The 16677-nt window shown below is 40.3% G+C and overlaps 1 protein-coding gene across 1 annotated transcript in view; it reads right to left on the reverse strand.

Annotated features, from left to right (window-relative positions):
* The window catches only part of SNX5 (sorting nexin 5), a 106414-nt gene that overhangs the window by 53340 nt on the left and 36397 nt on the right, over nucleotides 1-16677 (reverse strand). Inside the window, exons 5-6 of the mRNA XM_063130029.1 lie at nucleotides 5737-5860; nucleotides 960-1055 (exon numbers count right to left, since the gene is read on the reverse strand). Of these exons, the coding sequence (XP_062986099.1) occupies nucleotides 960-1055; nucleotides 5737-5860 (220 nt within the window). The remainder of the gene's footprint in view (nucleotides 1-959; nucleotides 1056-5736; nucleotides 5861-16677) is intronic.

The following is a 16677-nucleotide window of genomic DNA, read 5'->3' on the forward strand; positions in this document are numbered from 1 at the left end:
AGGGGGTAGGACTCGATTGCCTTGTAGACCCCTTCCAACTCTACTATTCTATGATTCTATTTGCAGCTGCCAGTTTCTTTCATCCATCTAAATCCTCCTAGCTTCACTTCCTCTTATAACAGTTTCCTTCTCTTATCCCATTCCTCTTTACTCTCTAACAACTCCCACACCAGACTCTGCTGTGTGCATAGTGCAACAATGGCACAGGATAGTCAAGCAAAGAGACACTGAACAGTCTACAGCACTAGGACCCACCTGAGATTGATTGAGTTCCACCGGTAAGTCCTGACCCAGTTTGAGAAACCCTGTTCTACATTGTCTGATAGTGCCTCTCCAGGGTTTCAGAGAGAGATTCCTCCTAGACTTTTCTGGGAGATGTTAGGGACTGATCCTAGAAATTTCTGTATAGAAATTATGTGCTCTACCACCAGTCATTCTTAAAAGAGTAACATACTATTTTTTGCTACTTTACTTCAATCAAACTTCAAGGATATTTTTGATAAGTTTTTGTAATAAATATTTTTTTTTACCAAAACAGATCTTTAATATACTTATCTCTTCTTCACCTTGCCCCCCATACCAATCACTTACTTTTCACAAGTCACATTTACTAAAAATTGATGTTCATGTAATCAACAAATAATTCACAAACCAATCTATCTGTAATGTACCTTAGCAGGCGGACAGACACTTTTCAAAGAAAAATTGTTTGCAATTTAGTATCTAGGACAGCCTTCCCCAGCCTGGTATGCTCCAGATGTCTTTGACAACTCCCAGCATTCCTGACCATTTGTCATGCTGACTGGGGCTGAAGTTGAAGCCAAAAACATCTGGAGGGCCCCAGGTTGGGGAAGACTGAACTAGGGATATAACAAAGTAAGAAAGCTGGAAGTCTAACAATGCAAGCGGGCTGCAAATTTATAGAAGAGGACAAAATCTAACTTTAGAAGAGATCTTACCTTAACCCCTGAAAACAGAACTTCATCAGCACTCTTTACCACGCTTTTGAAGAAGCCACCAAACATTTCCTTTGCATTCTTCCTCCGAACACTTAGCTAAGAGAAATATGAAGTAGGAAGTAATGATCTCTCCATTGTCATTATTATGCTGGAATGTAAATTAATTGGAGAACCTCCTAATATTGAATATGGAAACTAGAATACAAGTATGGGATATAAGTCTGCTTAAACAAAAAGTACTACAGGCAGGAAATTTGGGGAAAAAAGTTTGCTGGGCAAACAATGTTTCTCTTTAAGATGGAAAGGAACTATGCTGTTTGGTTGCTAAATATTCATAACTCCAGAAAACACTGCAAAGCTCAAATAGTTGTAGATCATAAACTAAGACTGCAGTGATGAGCCTGTGAAGTTATTATTATTATTATTATTATTATTATTATTATTATTATTATTTATTTATTTATATAGCACCATCAATGTACATGGCGCTGTACAGAGTAAAACAGTAAATAGCAAGACCCTGCCGCATAGGCTTACATTCTAATAAAATCATAATAAAACAATAAGGAGGGGAAGAGAATGCAAACAGGCAGAGGGTAGGGTAAACAGGCACTGGGTAGGGTGAAACTAACAGTATAAAGTCAGAACAAAATCAAGTTTTAAAAGCTTTAGGAAAAAGAAAAGTTTTTAGCTGAGCTTTAAAAGCTGCGGTTGAACTTGTAGTTCTCAATTGTTCTGGAAGAGCGTTCCAGGCATAAGGGGCAGCAGAAGAAAATGGACGAAGCCGAGCAAGGGAAGTAGAGACCCTTGGGCAGGCGAGAAACATGGCATCAGAGGAGCAAAGAGCACGAGCGGGGCAATAGTGTGAGATGAGAGAGGAGAGATAGGAAGGAGCTAGACAGTGAAAAGCTTTGTAGGTCAACAGGAGAAGTTTATATTGGATTCTGAAGTGAATTGGAAGCCAATGAAGAGATTTCAGAAGTGGAGTTACATGGTCAGCGCAGCGAGCCAAGAAGATGATCTTAGCAGCAGAGTGGTGAACAGAAACCAACGGACTGATGTGAGAAGAAGGAAGGCCAGTGAGAAGAAGGTTGCAGTAGTTCAACCGAGAAATAACCAATGCATGAACAAGTCTTGGCAGAAGAGACAGACAAAAATGATCGAATCCTGGCAATATTATACAGGAAAAAGCGACAGGATTTAGCTACTGCCTCAATATGAGGAATAAAGGAGAGCGAGGAATCAAATATAAAGCCAAGACTATGAGCTTCCTTGACTGGAGTAAGTGTAACATCATTGACAGTAAGAGAGAATGAGAGATGAGGAGAAGGTTTAGGAGGAAAAACAAGCAATTCAGTCTTTGCCATAAGTTACAGGATGACGTCTCCTGGATTCTAGAGCCTGCAATGACATGCTAATGCCTGGGTCTAATAGAAAGCCCACAATACTAAGTCATGTATTGTGGCATTAATATTGCTTTACCTCTAAAATTAGGAACTTTCCCTCATGGTTTTCTCTTACACAGAAAAGTAGCTTTAAATCCAGTGTTTGATTAGCAAATCATGATTCAGGTTTAAAGCATTATAAGTATAGGATTGGTTCCAGATTCAACAATACTTATAGTAGACACATTGAAGTCAATGGGACTTAACTTAGCAATTACCAACAAGTCCAATCTACTTCAATGTGTCTACTTTAAGTATGCTTGAGCCTTGATCCAACCCACATATTTTAATACATAGTAATTCAGATTTCTTTTTAAAATAGGTTATTTTTAAAGAAACTATTACAGTTTTTTATAAATCAAATTTTTAAAATCAATTTATATCCATATTGAGCAGAATGGTTAATGAACGGAAATTTCACATAACAGAAATTGTCACAGTATGACAAAACTGGAACAAGGCTATAAAGAGTACAGTGGGAAGTTGTGTAACGTCTCACTTCTCTTTTCACAGAAATCACTCAAATTTCATTTCTCTTTCCAGAATATAGGCACACTGCAATATCTCCCCTCTGCAACCTGCTTGCTCCTTAGTCATGTACAAGCTGCCAGGTTATGACATCGAGATGACATAGTTGGCAAGAACTGCTGCTCCCTTAAGTGAATAATTAAAACTATCTACAAAGATCTTCAGAAATATTACACAGGTCTTAATAATGGTTCTTAGGATTTCCATATATGGTATAATTTCAAAAACATTGTTATTAATTCAGAAGGTATCTTTGACAACATTTAAAGACACCTGAAAATTTCATATATTTAAACAGCAAAAACTAAGCCAGGATAACAAGAGGTGTCTTCAAACGGCATTTTATCATTATTATTATTATTATTTATTTATATAGCACCATCAATGTACATGGTGCTGTACAGATAACACAGTAAATAGCAAGACCCTGCCGCATAGGCTTACAATCTAATAAATAATAATAATCTAATCATGCAATCATGGTTTGGTCACTGGTTTTCCCCGCAAACTTTACATGACGCCATTGCCATGCAGTTGTTGTCTCATGTCTTCCCCTCTTTTCACACGTTATTTTGCTATGGGGAAAAACCAGTATTTTTCACGGTCATGTGATGAAACCGCCATCATTTCCCCGTGTAATCCTTCCATCGTGCTCTCCAACTGGTACATTTAGGCTACAATCCTGTTTCTGGGCAGGTGTTAGGTGGTGCAGCACTGACATCAGTACTGATGAGGATCAGTCAGGAGAGTCTCCTCCTGCCCCTCTGCTCCTGCTCAGTTCCATATTTCAGGAATGCCTAAGCAGATGGGCAATGGGGAAGGGATGGTGATTGCAACGGCCTACTTCTACTCAAGTAAGAAAAAATGTTACTGTTCCTTTTAGAGTGTTCAAAGAAGGGAGGGAAATCTCATGGCTGAGAAGCATAGTCATAGCCGCAAAGACACTCTTACAGGGACAATACTGACTTGCAAGGGGGCAGATCTCCAATGAAGCAAACTTGTGAGGAAGTGTTTCATTTCACTCCAAGAGAGGGGAGGGGCTATACTGGACAACCAATAATATCTTGCCATGCTCCACCCACCCTTGCAAATGGCATATGGCATTACGCATAAAAAGAAAAACTGGCTGTATAAAAACCCCATTTAAATCCTGAAAATAATCCAGAACAGGAAGAAGAGGAAAATCACCGGGGGGTGGGGTGGGGTGCGAATGCCCCATCTGAAGATGCCTAAGAACTCTCCAACTAGTACATGTAGGCTACAATCCTAGATACACTTATCTGGGAGTAAATCCTATTGAACTCAATGGGGCTTACCTCTGAGTATACTTTAAAAAATTAATTGTAGAGATTAACTGTATTTTCTTGCAAATTTATTTTATTTTGATTTTTATTAGGCGTGTTAAACTGATAAAACTAATACTATGAGTATTTTCATTGTATAAATAGAAGGTTGCAGTCGGTAGTAAATCTGCTTCCAGAAATGTGTACTTTGCATGCAATTGGATAATGAGAATTTGAAACATGATACATTGGTGGGTCTTTTGATGGCAGTTAGTTCCACGAGTCTTAAGAGGCTGCAGTCATAATGTAAAGTCTCTCTACTGCTAGAAATTATCTGCAATTTTTAATGAGAGCCCACAGCATATGTTTGTAATATACTGTTCAGAGTTCAGTTTAGAGACTAAATATGCAGCAATATTGTTTTTGCATTAGACAGCATGCAGTTTGTACTAGACATTAAATATTATTTATGTATATATTACCATATATTCCAGGCCAGCTAGGGATGATGGGAGTTATAACACATCTAGAGAGCATGAGGCTGTGGAAGGCTGTTCTAGGCTGTTGTTGTTGTTGTTGTTGTTATTATTATTATATTTATTTGTATCCCGCCTTTTGCCCAATGCTGGGCCTCAAGGCGGCCTTACAAAGTTTAAAATATACATGGGGGGGGGGAGGGAAACAAAACCATAAAGAATTTAAAAATACACAACAAAATTATAAGACATTAACATAGATGGAGGGCTGGATTATTCTCCAAAGGCCTGCTTGAACAAAAAAGTTTTAGCCTGCTTCCGAAAGCCCATCAAGGAGGGAGCCAGCCTAGCTTCCCTGGGAAGAGAGTTCCAGAGCACCGGAGCAGCCACCGAGAAGGCCCTCTCCCATGATCTAGGAGCTACATGGCAACAATGGCTTTGTAGAATATAAACAGTTTTCAGTACCAAGTGTGACAACTGCTATAGGATCCTGGAGCTTTCACAGAAAAGAAAATGGCAAATGTTTAATTTTTATGGTAATAGGAGAGGAAAATATGTGAACAATTTTCTGCTAACTGCCTAGAGACTGAAGGAGTTGCAATGGAGGTGGGGAAGAGATTATAATAGTTGACAAGTGGAGTAGTGCAAGCCTGCAGTAAACAAAGGTCATTGTTGCAACAACAGAATAGGCTATGCATATTCAGCTGGTTTGCTGATTCATAACATTTGAGTTTAGTTGAAGAACTTAGGATTTGTAGCACCTAACTCCAGATCCACCTGGTTATGGCCAATATTGAAATTTCTGAAAGCTTACTGCAGGCCTGTACAATTTATGACATACCATGCTAAATGTAGCCCAGCCTTTACAGCAATCTTTCTCAGTTATTGCAGTACAAGAGAGGAAACAGGTATAGGAGGCTTAACAAACTTCAGTTGGACTACTATAATTGACTGGAGGGTGTTCAGTTTTATGAGTGACTAGCTGCTCAAGTTTGGCTTACTGCATCTAATTTGCTCTGACAGTGTAGAAGATGATATGCCTTACATCCTGATCATACTCAAGGAAGACATGAAAGTTGCGATCTTGGCTGAGAACAGGATGAGCAGAAATTCGTTGAAGGAAGACTTCATGTGATGATACAGTCTTCTTGAAGACAGCAAGGTATTCCCTGGAAGAAAACAATGAAGCATGAACAGAGGCGAGCGTAAAATTCATTATTCACACTTTAGCCTAGTACTCAGAAGAGGAGCAAGTCATCTCAATAGGCTAGCAATGAAGTAGTTCACAATCCAGAGATACCTTTGCACAGCAGCAGACTGTGCACATAAGCATTTCCAGGCCTCTATTTCCCATTTGGTTGTTGTCATCACTAATAGTTTCCATCATCTGTTCACATATTAGCTATTGAGCCATATTCAAGGTTCTGCTGTTACACAAGGTTTTCCTTGCTTGAAATTGATATTATGATGCTACTCCATTTGATTGTTGTTTAATTGTTTCTATTATTTATTTATTTTTGCTATACCTACAACTGTTTATTAATTCAATTATTTCAATAATGTTAATATTTTAGCATGTAAATATTTTAGCATTTTGTTATATCAAGAGGTATACAAATATTAATTAATAAATAATAAAAATATTGGATAACAGATTAGACTCTGCTCTCCCATCCAGTGAATTAGCATCATCAGTTGACCACAATGACTATCTACTTGGGGTTCCTGATCCCAACGGTATGAATCATGTGAACATTTGTTTGCTCATGTTCCTGTCTATCCAGCAAGGATGCATCCACAGAAGCCATTTTCTATGCATACCGATCACCCTCGCAGGATTGTGATGATCTCCTGTTTAACTTCTTCATGCATACCATCATGAATACTTTAAATCTGTATTTAACTTCTTCAGACCAAACACCTACCTTTAATCCCAAACTGCAATGTATCATGAAGGATCCTATCCTTCCAGTCAGCCGATGACACCCTGCTCCATGTCCCCCAATCCATCCTCTCCCATAGGTGCAGTTGGAGGGGACATGGAAAGGGCCTTACCTGGGGCAGTGCCAAGGTTATGGAAGTCCCTACCTTGGAAGATCCATTGCCATTCATGGACCAAGTGAAAACATTTCTGTTCTGACAGGCCTTTGGACTGTCTGGTTCTTGATGAGCTTCTCAGTTTTATCATTATTTCAGCCATTACAAACTTCAGGGTTGTATAAATGGTTTTTTAAAAATATACGAAATTGTTTAAACTCTGATGTTACCCACCTTGAGTGTTTTAAATGCAAAACAAAAACCAACATATACTTTAAATAAATGTATTCTCTCAGATTCTGTCTCTACACTTTTTACCTTCTAACCTGTCTCCAGGTTTCTGCTCTGCTCTTTCCCCTTGGAGGACCACAGGCTCCCCATCCCTAGTCTAGCTGTAAGACAATGTTTTAGATTCATAATATACCCCCACTTTAAACCTTCAATATTCCTTTTCCCATACAGTCATAGTATTTGTAGTTAGCTAGCATTCTGTAGCTAGCCATATCCATTTATGATACAAAGCTTTTCCTCCAGAGAATAAGAGTAGAAAACACTACATGGAAGGGGGGGGCAGAGTTACACCAGATAATAGCGGACATCTAATCCAAGTGCTCCACATCTAGATGCCTGGAAAACCTCCAAAATGCCAAACCTGATAGTGATGGATAATGAAAATTAATTGTAAAAGAAGAAGAAAGTCACAAGGACTGCAGACAACTAGAGTAAAAGATCTCATGGACTATTCTGCCTTAAAAACAGATACTCCCACCTGGATAGAGCAGATACTGGAAGGCCTCACAGAGCTCTGGCTCCAAGATTAATAGGCACTGCAAAACCAAGAGACACAGTGTTGTGTCTTACACGGTATGCAATGAAGGATAAGTTTTTTAAGTAAGTTTGGAAACTTCCATCTCCAATGTATAAGGAACAAAAAGGAATGTTTATGCAAGATTTAAGCTCTGAAACACCAGGAGAAGACTCACACTACGGCCAATTACCTACAAACTGCAGGAATTAAAATTAAATACCGCTGGAGATTCCCTTTTAAACTGGTTGTACAACGAGAAGATACAACTTATACTGCAACTTCACTAAAAGAGGCATTACAAATGGTGGAAGATTTAAATGTGGAGCCTCCAAGTGAGACCACTGATGCAGATAACGAAGGAAATTATTGTTCAAGAAAATGGCAAACACAATGGAGAAAGCCAGCAGACAATGCAAAATACTGCAATCCCAAGTTGCCCTTCATTCCCAAGACTAGTAAAATATATGTGAGACAGAAGAGAGAATAAGAGTAATCAACTGTCTTTGACCAGATATGTGTGATACATATGAACTGGCGAAGGTAAAGAGATATGAAAGTTTAAAATGAGCTATCAGTAATCAAATGAAAAACTTAAATAAAATGGAATGAAGCATGATTACGTATGTTTGTACAAAGAATAATGAAGGATGGCCATGGATGTGGGCTAGGGGAAGTATGAGGGAGAAGATGCACACACCCCTTGAGGTGTCACAGTACAGCATAGATGAAGTTAATCCAAACCAACCCGTTTCAGAAGTCCAGGTTTAATTAAAATATTTTGACAGAGAAAATAAAACATTATATGAAGAGAGAAATACATGAAAGAGTACTAGAATTGTGAATGAATATGGCTACAAAAGTTGTTAAAATTTATACACAACGTAAGAGGATTGGGTGACTTTATTAAATGAAGGCACATTTCAAATTATGTAAGAGAAGCACACCCTGAAATTATTATGATTCAGGTGACATATCATAGCAAAAAAGGAGGATGATTAAAACAAGGATATTATGGGCAACATTATTCAGCCCCAGGAAATTCTAAATCAAGAGGGGTAGCAAGGGCATTATATTTTTGTAAAAAGGCAATATGAGAATAAAACATTTATATTTGCTTCTATTTATATATCAAATAGGAAACAAAAATTCTGAGGGATATCTTCAAAAAATTAATTACATTTAAACAAGGAAAAGTTATAATAGGTAAAGATATAAATTGGATTCATGCAGACCATTTGGATAAGAGCAGTAATAAAGATAGGAGGAAGAAAACAGAGGTAAATAAACTGGCTAGATTGTTATAAGAATTTGATCTGAAGGAACGCCTCCTCCCATATGTACCTACCCGGACCTTAAGATCATCTACAGGGGCCCTTCTCCATGAGCCCCTGCCAAAGGAAGTGAGGCAGGTGGCTACTAGGAGGAGAGCTTTCTCCGCTGTGGCACCCCGGTTGTGGAACGAGCTCCCCAGAGAGGTCCGCCTGGCGCCTACAGTGTGCTCCTTTCGTCGCTAGCTGAAGACCTTTTTATTCACTCAGTATTTTAACACTTAATTTTAACTTAAATTTAAATTTTACTGTTTTAACTCTGTATTTTAATCTTATAATCAACTTTGCTGTGTGGTTTTATTCTGGTTGCGCTTTTTATACTGTATTTCGTAATTGTGTTTTTAACCTGTTGGATGTTTTTTGTGGTTTTAATTTTTGTGAACCGCCCAGAGAGCTTCAGCTATTGGGCGGTATAAAAATGTAATAAATAAATAAATAAATAAATCTCATAGATATCTGGAGAGTAGATAAAACCACTGAAGATAAACCTTTCATAGGCATTGACTATTATTGTAGAAACTATATTTTAACATTTAACATAAAACACTGTAAAAGCAGAGATTGGTATAATCAAAATAAAATATCTGACCATAAACCAGTTTGGTTAGATCTGAATATACCCAGGATAGCAACCAACCACAACCACTGGAGATTTAATACCATTTTTTAAACTAAATCTGAATCTAAAAAAAAAATACAAGAGGGCATAAATAATTATTTTAAAGAAAATCTAACACAAGGAATGTCCATGCATGTAATATAGGGTGCACTAAAATCTGTATTAAGAAGTTAATGTATGGAAGAGATGGCCAGATTGTAAAGAAGTTATGAAAAATTAGGATTACAGAAATAAATAAGAGATTTAGAATGGAAATATAAAACAGAATAAAAAAGGATATATAGGTATACAACAATTAAAAGGAAATAGTTATAGGCCATTGAATTGGACTCCATTACAACAAAAATCATATCAAACAGAATCATTATGAATTTGGCAATGAGCTCAAAATTGCTAGAAAATACTTTGAAAAATATAAAAATGGGAATAACATATCAGTAATAGAACAAAACAACACTCAAATGTATAGTACAGAGCAAATGTGCTATACAGAGAGCAAAACAGAAAGCTTCGGCTATTGGGCGGTATAAAAATGTAATAAATAAATAAATAAATAAATAGCAGAGTGATTTGCTACATATTTTGAAAAAATAATAATCATCAGGTAAATCATCCAAAAAAGTAGAATATTTACAAAACTTAAACATCCCAGAGCTTAAGAATAACACAGACAATTAAATAAACCTATCGAACGTAAAGAAACAGAAAATATGGTAAATTTTAAAAATGGAAAGTCCCAAGGTACAGATGGATGGACGGACAGATAGATATGTAACTGTGCATTTGGTTTTTTCCCCTAGGTGTAAAATTTGGCATTTGTCCCTATTAAATTTCATTCTGTTGTTTCCAGCCCAGAGCTCCAGCCTATCAAGATCACTTTGAAGTTTGTTCCTGTCTTCCAGGGTATTAGCTATCCCACCCAATTTTGTGTCACCCGCAAATTTAATAAGCGTTCCCTGCACCTCCTCATCTAAATCATTAATAAAAATGTTGAAGAGCACTGGGCCCAGGACTGAGCCCTGCAGCACCCCACTCGTTACCTCTGCACCAGTTTGAGAAGGTACCGTTGATAAGCACTCCTTGAGTCCGATTCTGTAGCCAACTGTGAATCTACCTAACAGTTGTTCCATCTAGCCCACTTTTAGCTAGTTTGTTAATCAGAATGTCATGGGGCACTTCGTCAAAAGCTTTGCTGAAGTCAAGATATATTACGTCCACAGCATTCCCACAGTCCACAAGGGAGGTTACCCGATCAAAAAATGAAATCAAATTAGTCTGACAGGATTTGTCCTTGACAAATCCATGCTGGCTTCTAGAAATCACTGCATTATTTTCAATTTGCTTACAGATTGACTTCTTTATAATCTGCTCCAAAATTTTCCCAGGGATGGATGTCAGACTGACTAGTCCCTGGTTCCTCCTTTTTGCCCTTTTTGAAGATAGGGACAATGTTAGCCCTCCTCCAGTCGTCTGGCACCTCACTTGTCTTCTATGATTTCACAAAGATAATAGACAGTGGTTCTGAGAGTTCTTCCACCAGCTCCTTTATTACTCTAGGATGCAGCTCATCAGCCCCTGGAGATTTGAAGTTGTTCAAGGAAATTAGGTGTTCCTTGACCATTTGTTTATCAATCTCAAACTGCAATCCTGCCCCTTCAGCTTGTACTTCACTTTTTCCAGGGGGGACATAGACCCGCTTTTGGGAGAAGCCTGAGCCAAAGTAGGAACTGAGCACTTGGGAATTTTCTTTGTCTTCTGTTGTCAATTTACCATCCTCAGTAAACAGTTGACCCACCATTTCTTTCCTCTTCCTTCTACTATTCACATCTGAAGAAAGCCTTTTTATTGCTTTTAGCATCCCTCACTAGTCTCGGCTCATTCTCAGCATTAGCCTTCCTGATGTCATTCCTGCACTTCTGTGCTACCCGTCTGTATTCTGCTTTTGTATCCTGGCCTTCATTCCACTTCCTATATGTATTCTTTTTTGTTTTAAGGTCATCTCTAAGTTTTTTGTGAAGCCAAATTGGTTTCTTCTGTTGTCTTCTATCTTTTTTGTTGTTGGAATTATTTATAATTCTGCCTGTCATGTCTAACCCTACTGCCCCTGTTTTGGGAGAAGATGTTTCAAGTAATCAATCAGAATCATATTCAGAACTAGAAGACACCAGACACCAGCCAGCCTGTACCAGTGAGGGAGGAAACTCTCACGTGTGATTCCCCAGCTGGGAGTCAGCCCTCTCCAGAGCTTATCTCCTCAAGGCCAAATCCTACACACTCAGTGGAAGTGAGGTTTCTTCCGGGGCTGAGCGGCCCAACAAGCTAGCTTATGCTAGGGTCCACCGGAAGCTGAAACACATGGCATGTAAGGAAGGCGTGAGAAGGTCGGAGAGATTACGCCAGAACCTACCACTGCACCGGGTGCTCTGAAGTTACAGGCGTTTGAGAAGTGACTTCTTATTCTTCTTGAACGGACAATGGTCTTGCTAAGTTTATATAGTTTTGCCTAGGGGGACGTTTCCAAGAGGTTAGACTCTATTCAGGTAGAAGAGATGTTTATTGTTTAATAAAAGCTTTGCAGATTACTTAGCAAGCCTCGTCATTTGCCTCCCATCGAAAGTAATAGCGTTCTGAGAAATACCACAGTGCCTTTAAAAATTCCGTTTTTAAAAACTCCCACCCATCTTGGACTCCTTTTCTCATTAGGGCAGCAACGATAGTAGTTGATGAATGTAGATGGTTTAGACAAGGTTGCAGCCCTGCAGAGGTCTGGTATGGTTACTCCCTTAGCAAAGGCAGTAGACGTAGATACTCCTCTGGTGGAGTGAGCCCATACAGATCCTGACAATTGTAGACCTTGCAGTGTGTAAGCAAGTTTGATGGTCTGTACTATCCAGGTGGTAAAACACTGAGGAGAGACAGGGAGGCCTTTGTGCTTGCCACATGGCAAAGGAAAAGGTGAGGAGATTGCCTGAAGGCATCTGCACGAGATTTGTAGAATATGAAAGCACAGATGTCCAATGAATGCAGTGCTGACTCCAGAGGAGAAGATGGGGATTTAAATTTATTTATTTATTTATTTATTTATTTATTTATTATATTTCTATACCGCCCAATAGCCAGAGCTCTCTGGGCGGTTCACAAAAATTAAAAACATTCAAAGTATAAAACAACAGTATAAAACCATAATATAAAATACAATATAAAAGCTCAACCAGATAAAAACAGCAGCACTGCAAAATTACAAATTTAAAACACCAAGTTAAAATTTATTTATAGACTGTTAAAATACTGGGAGAATAAAAAGGTCTTCACCTGGCGTCTAAAAGCATATAATGTAGGTGCCAAGCGAACCTCCTTAGGGAGCTCATTCCACAGCCAGGGTGCCACAGCAGAGAAGGCCCTCTGGTAACCACCTGCCTTACTTCCTTTGGCAGGGGCTCACGGAGAAGGACCCCTGAGGATGACCTTAGGGTCCGGGCAGGTACATATGGGAGGAGGCGTTCCTTCAGATAACCTGGCCCCAAGCTGTTTAGGGCTTTAAATGTTAATACCACCACTTTGAATCGGGCCCGGACCTGGACTGGCAGACAATGAAGCTGGAAAAGGTTAAAATTGTAGGTAGTATTATTTCCTGATTCAAGTGAAAGGCAGATACAACCTTAGGTAGGAAAGAAGGGTCTGGGCAGAGGACGACATTATCTGCATGAAAGATGAGATATGGGTGGTCTATCCTGAGAGTGCACAATTCAGAGGAACGATCATAGAATCATAGAATAGCAGAGTTGGAAGGGGCCTACAAGGCCATCGAGTCCAACCCCCTGTTCAATGCAGGAATCCACCCTAAAGCATCCCTGACAGATGCTTGTCCAGCTGCCTCTTGAAGGCCTCTAGTGTGGGAGAGCCCACAACCTCCCTAGGTAATTGATTCCATTGTCGTACTGCTCTAACAGTCAGGAAGTTTTCCTGATGTCCAGCTGGAATCTGGCTTCCTTTAACTTGAGCCTGTTATTCTGTGTCCTGCACTCTGGGAGGATCGAGAAGAGATCCTGATCCTCCTCTGTGTGACAACCTTTTAAGTATTTGAAGAATGCTATCATGTCTCCCCTCAATCTTCTCTTATCCAGGCTAAACATGCCCAGTTCTTCCAGTCTCTCTTCATAGGGCTTTGTTTCCAGACCCCTGATCATCCTGGTTGCCCTCTTCTGAACACGTTCCAGCTTGTCTGCATCCTTCTTGAATTGTGGAGCCCAGAACTGGACGCAATACTCTAGATGAGGCCTAACCAGGGCCGAATAGAGAGGAACCAGTACCTCACGTGATTTGGAAGCTATGCTTCTATTAATGCAGCTCAAAATAGCATTTGCCTTTCTTGCAGCCATATCGCACTGTTGGCTCATATTTAGCTTGCGATCTACAACAATTCCAAGATCCTTTTCGTTTGTAGTATTGCTGAGCCAAGTATCCCCCATCTTGTAACTGTGCATTTGGTTTCTATTTCCTAGATGTAGAACTTGGCATTTATCCCTATTAAATTTCATTCTGTTGTTTTCGGCCCGGCACTCCAGCCTATCAAGATCACTTTGAAGTTTGTTTCTGTCTTCCAGGGTATTAGCGATGAGGAAGAATGTGAAGGTCAATTGAGGCTAGAGGTTCAAAAGGTTTTGGCCGCCAACGCTTTCAATATCACAGACAGACTGCATTGGGGAAACATAGGGAAACGTGGAGGAAAGAGATTTTTTTATGCACCTTTGAGAAATTGTCTATCCAACAGATAGGTGAAGACAGAGTAACCTTGGATGTGAGGATGACGGACCCAGATTGTGGCTAGGTAGACTCAGAGGGAGGAATACCGCAGTCTGGAGTTGAGGAGAGAATTGAGAAAAAGATGTCCTTGACAGAAGGTTCAAAATGCATAGTTTGAGTGTACGCAGAGAAACATTTGCATTTGCTATTGTAAGATTTGTGGCAGTTTGAATGATCTTGAGCACATTGTCAGGGAGGTCTAGAATGTCAAAGAATGACTGGCAGCCTCCTGATCTTGACAGGAAGGATAGGAATCGATCCTGAGGCTTCAGGGCAAGCTCTAAGGGATCGTCCCTTGCCGCCATTTCTAGGAGCCAGCTGTCCCATGACCTGTGTGTCTAGGCCTGGGCAAACTGGGTCAGCTGACTGCCTACTGACCCGTCCCTGATCTTTCTTGGGGGAAGGAGCTATTTGGCTCTATGACCTATGATCTCCAGGATTATCTGGGATGAAATCTTTCATGAGGCCTGTGAGGTTGTGATCTGGATACTGGTAGGCAGGGGAAGTACTACTGGCTATGGGAGGAAGGCTTGTTGCAGCAAAAGGACTGATGGGCAGTTGACAGAGGGAGAGATGGAAGACCTTTCCAGCCCTACCTGGAGAGGCTGGGAATTGAACCTGGGATATTCTGCAGGAGAGGCAGGTGCTCTACCATTGAGTCATGGCCCCTTAAAAGGAGATGTGTCTGAGGTGAGAGGTAGGCTAGACTGGGGTGACATCTTTTTCAGCTGATTTTCCTTTTTTAAGGAAGGATGACACCACCACCACCACAGCAGGGTATGTGTGTTTCTGACAGGCTGAAGCCGAATGTGTGAGGGAATTCAAACTGCCAACCTCTGACTGCACAGCTGGGTTCATTTCCCCACTGGCTGTTTGGGGAGAACGTTCAGGAGCAGTCTCCCATCCAGTTACTGCTCAGGCTCAGCCCTGCTTAGCTTCAGCCACAAGGCTGCATCGTATTGCCCTCAAGGCTTTGAGCTAGGAACAAAGCCTGAACAACGCATCATAGCAGGAGGGCCTCTTCCCAGCTGCGAGAAGTGTGATTGCTTGGCACCAAAGAAGAGAGGCTGCTCCAAGCCTCAATGACTCACAAGGAGTCGAGTATTTGTGCTGTGGAAATACCAAGGGAGGGAGCTGCCTGCCCAAGCCAAGGCTGGTTCGAGGAGACGCATGGGCGGCAGTGAAAAGTGGGTCTGAGGAAGGGAAAAGAGGCATAGGAGCAGAAGTGCTCCCTCCCTACCTTCCAAATTAGTATTATTATTAATTATTAATTATTATTATTATTATATTACATTTTTATACTGCCCAATAGCCAAAGCTCTTATTTATTTATTTACAATATTTATATACCGCTCCCCATTGAGAATTTCAGAGCGGTATACAAGATAAAATGAAAATAAAAACAGAATAAAACAGTTAAAACAGATTTTAAACAAAGCAAATACAGTGACTCATGGCTGGACATTAAGGAAAGGCTTCTTAGAATGATGATGTTTTCATGAGGCGCTGAAAGGAGTACAAAGTTGGTGCCTGCCTGACCTCCAGAGGCAGGGAATTCCACAGGAGGGGAGCCACCACACTGAAGGCTCTCCCCCTGATGGACTCCAATGAGAGGATGGATCTATGTGGAACCACCAGGAGCAGACTCTCGGATGACCTCAGTGACTGGGCAGGTTGGTAGGGGAGAATGCTCTGCAGGTCCCTTTCCTGTGTGATGGCACCATCCTCGGATGGTACACCAGTCAAATTCCTAGGTTTTACTGGTGGGTGCTCTCTCAGGGCCAGGGATATGTGCATCAACCCAGCTGTACAACGCTTCAACTCTAGCAGTCCCTGCTGAACCTCCAGGCAGTCAAATACAGAGAATCTGGTGTAGAGTGGAGCCCTGGTTCAGGAGGCCCTTCTGAACAGAAAGGAGCCTGGGTACCATGGTTACCATTTTTATGGGGCCAGGAAACCAAGAGCACCTTGGCCACAATGGGGGCAGGAGAATCACCTCATACTTCTTTATTACGATCCATAAATCCATGAAAAAAACAAAGAACAAGAATCAAACATGAAATCATACAGTTGGAGCTATTATCAACTTATGTCTAATACATAGAGAGCTCTAATCCTGGCCGCCACTGTAAGAAATTTAGCAACAGCCAAAGTTATTCTTGAGGACTTATCTTCCAACAGAAACTTAACATAAAATTTGTCTGAACTTCTGGACAGTTTGCTCAACAATGGGGTGATCATAAGATGGCGGGCCTGATTATAAAAGCTACAGGACAGAAGGATATGCTCCATCGTCTCCACTTCCATGTTCCTACAGGGGCACTGTCGTTCCTGATAGGGGACACCAGCATATCTGCCCTGAAGTAATTCAATAGAATAAGCATTGCATCT

Source organism: Elgaria multicarinata, chromosome 7, assembly GCF_023053635.1.
Source record: "Elgaria multicarinata webbii isolate HBS135686 ecotype San Diego chromosome 7, rElgMul1.1.pri, whole genome shotgun sequence".
NCBI classification, from domain to species: domain Eukaryota; kingdom Metazoa; phylum Chordata; class Lepidosauria; order Squamata; family Anguidae; genus Elgaria; species Elgaria multicarinata.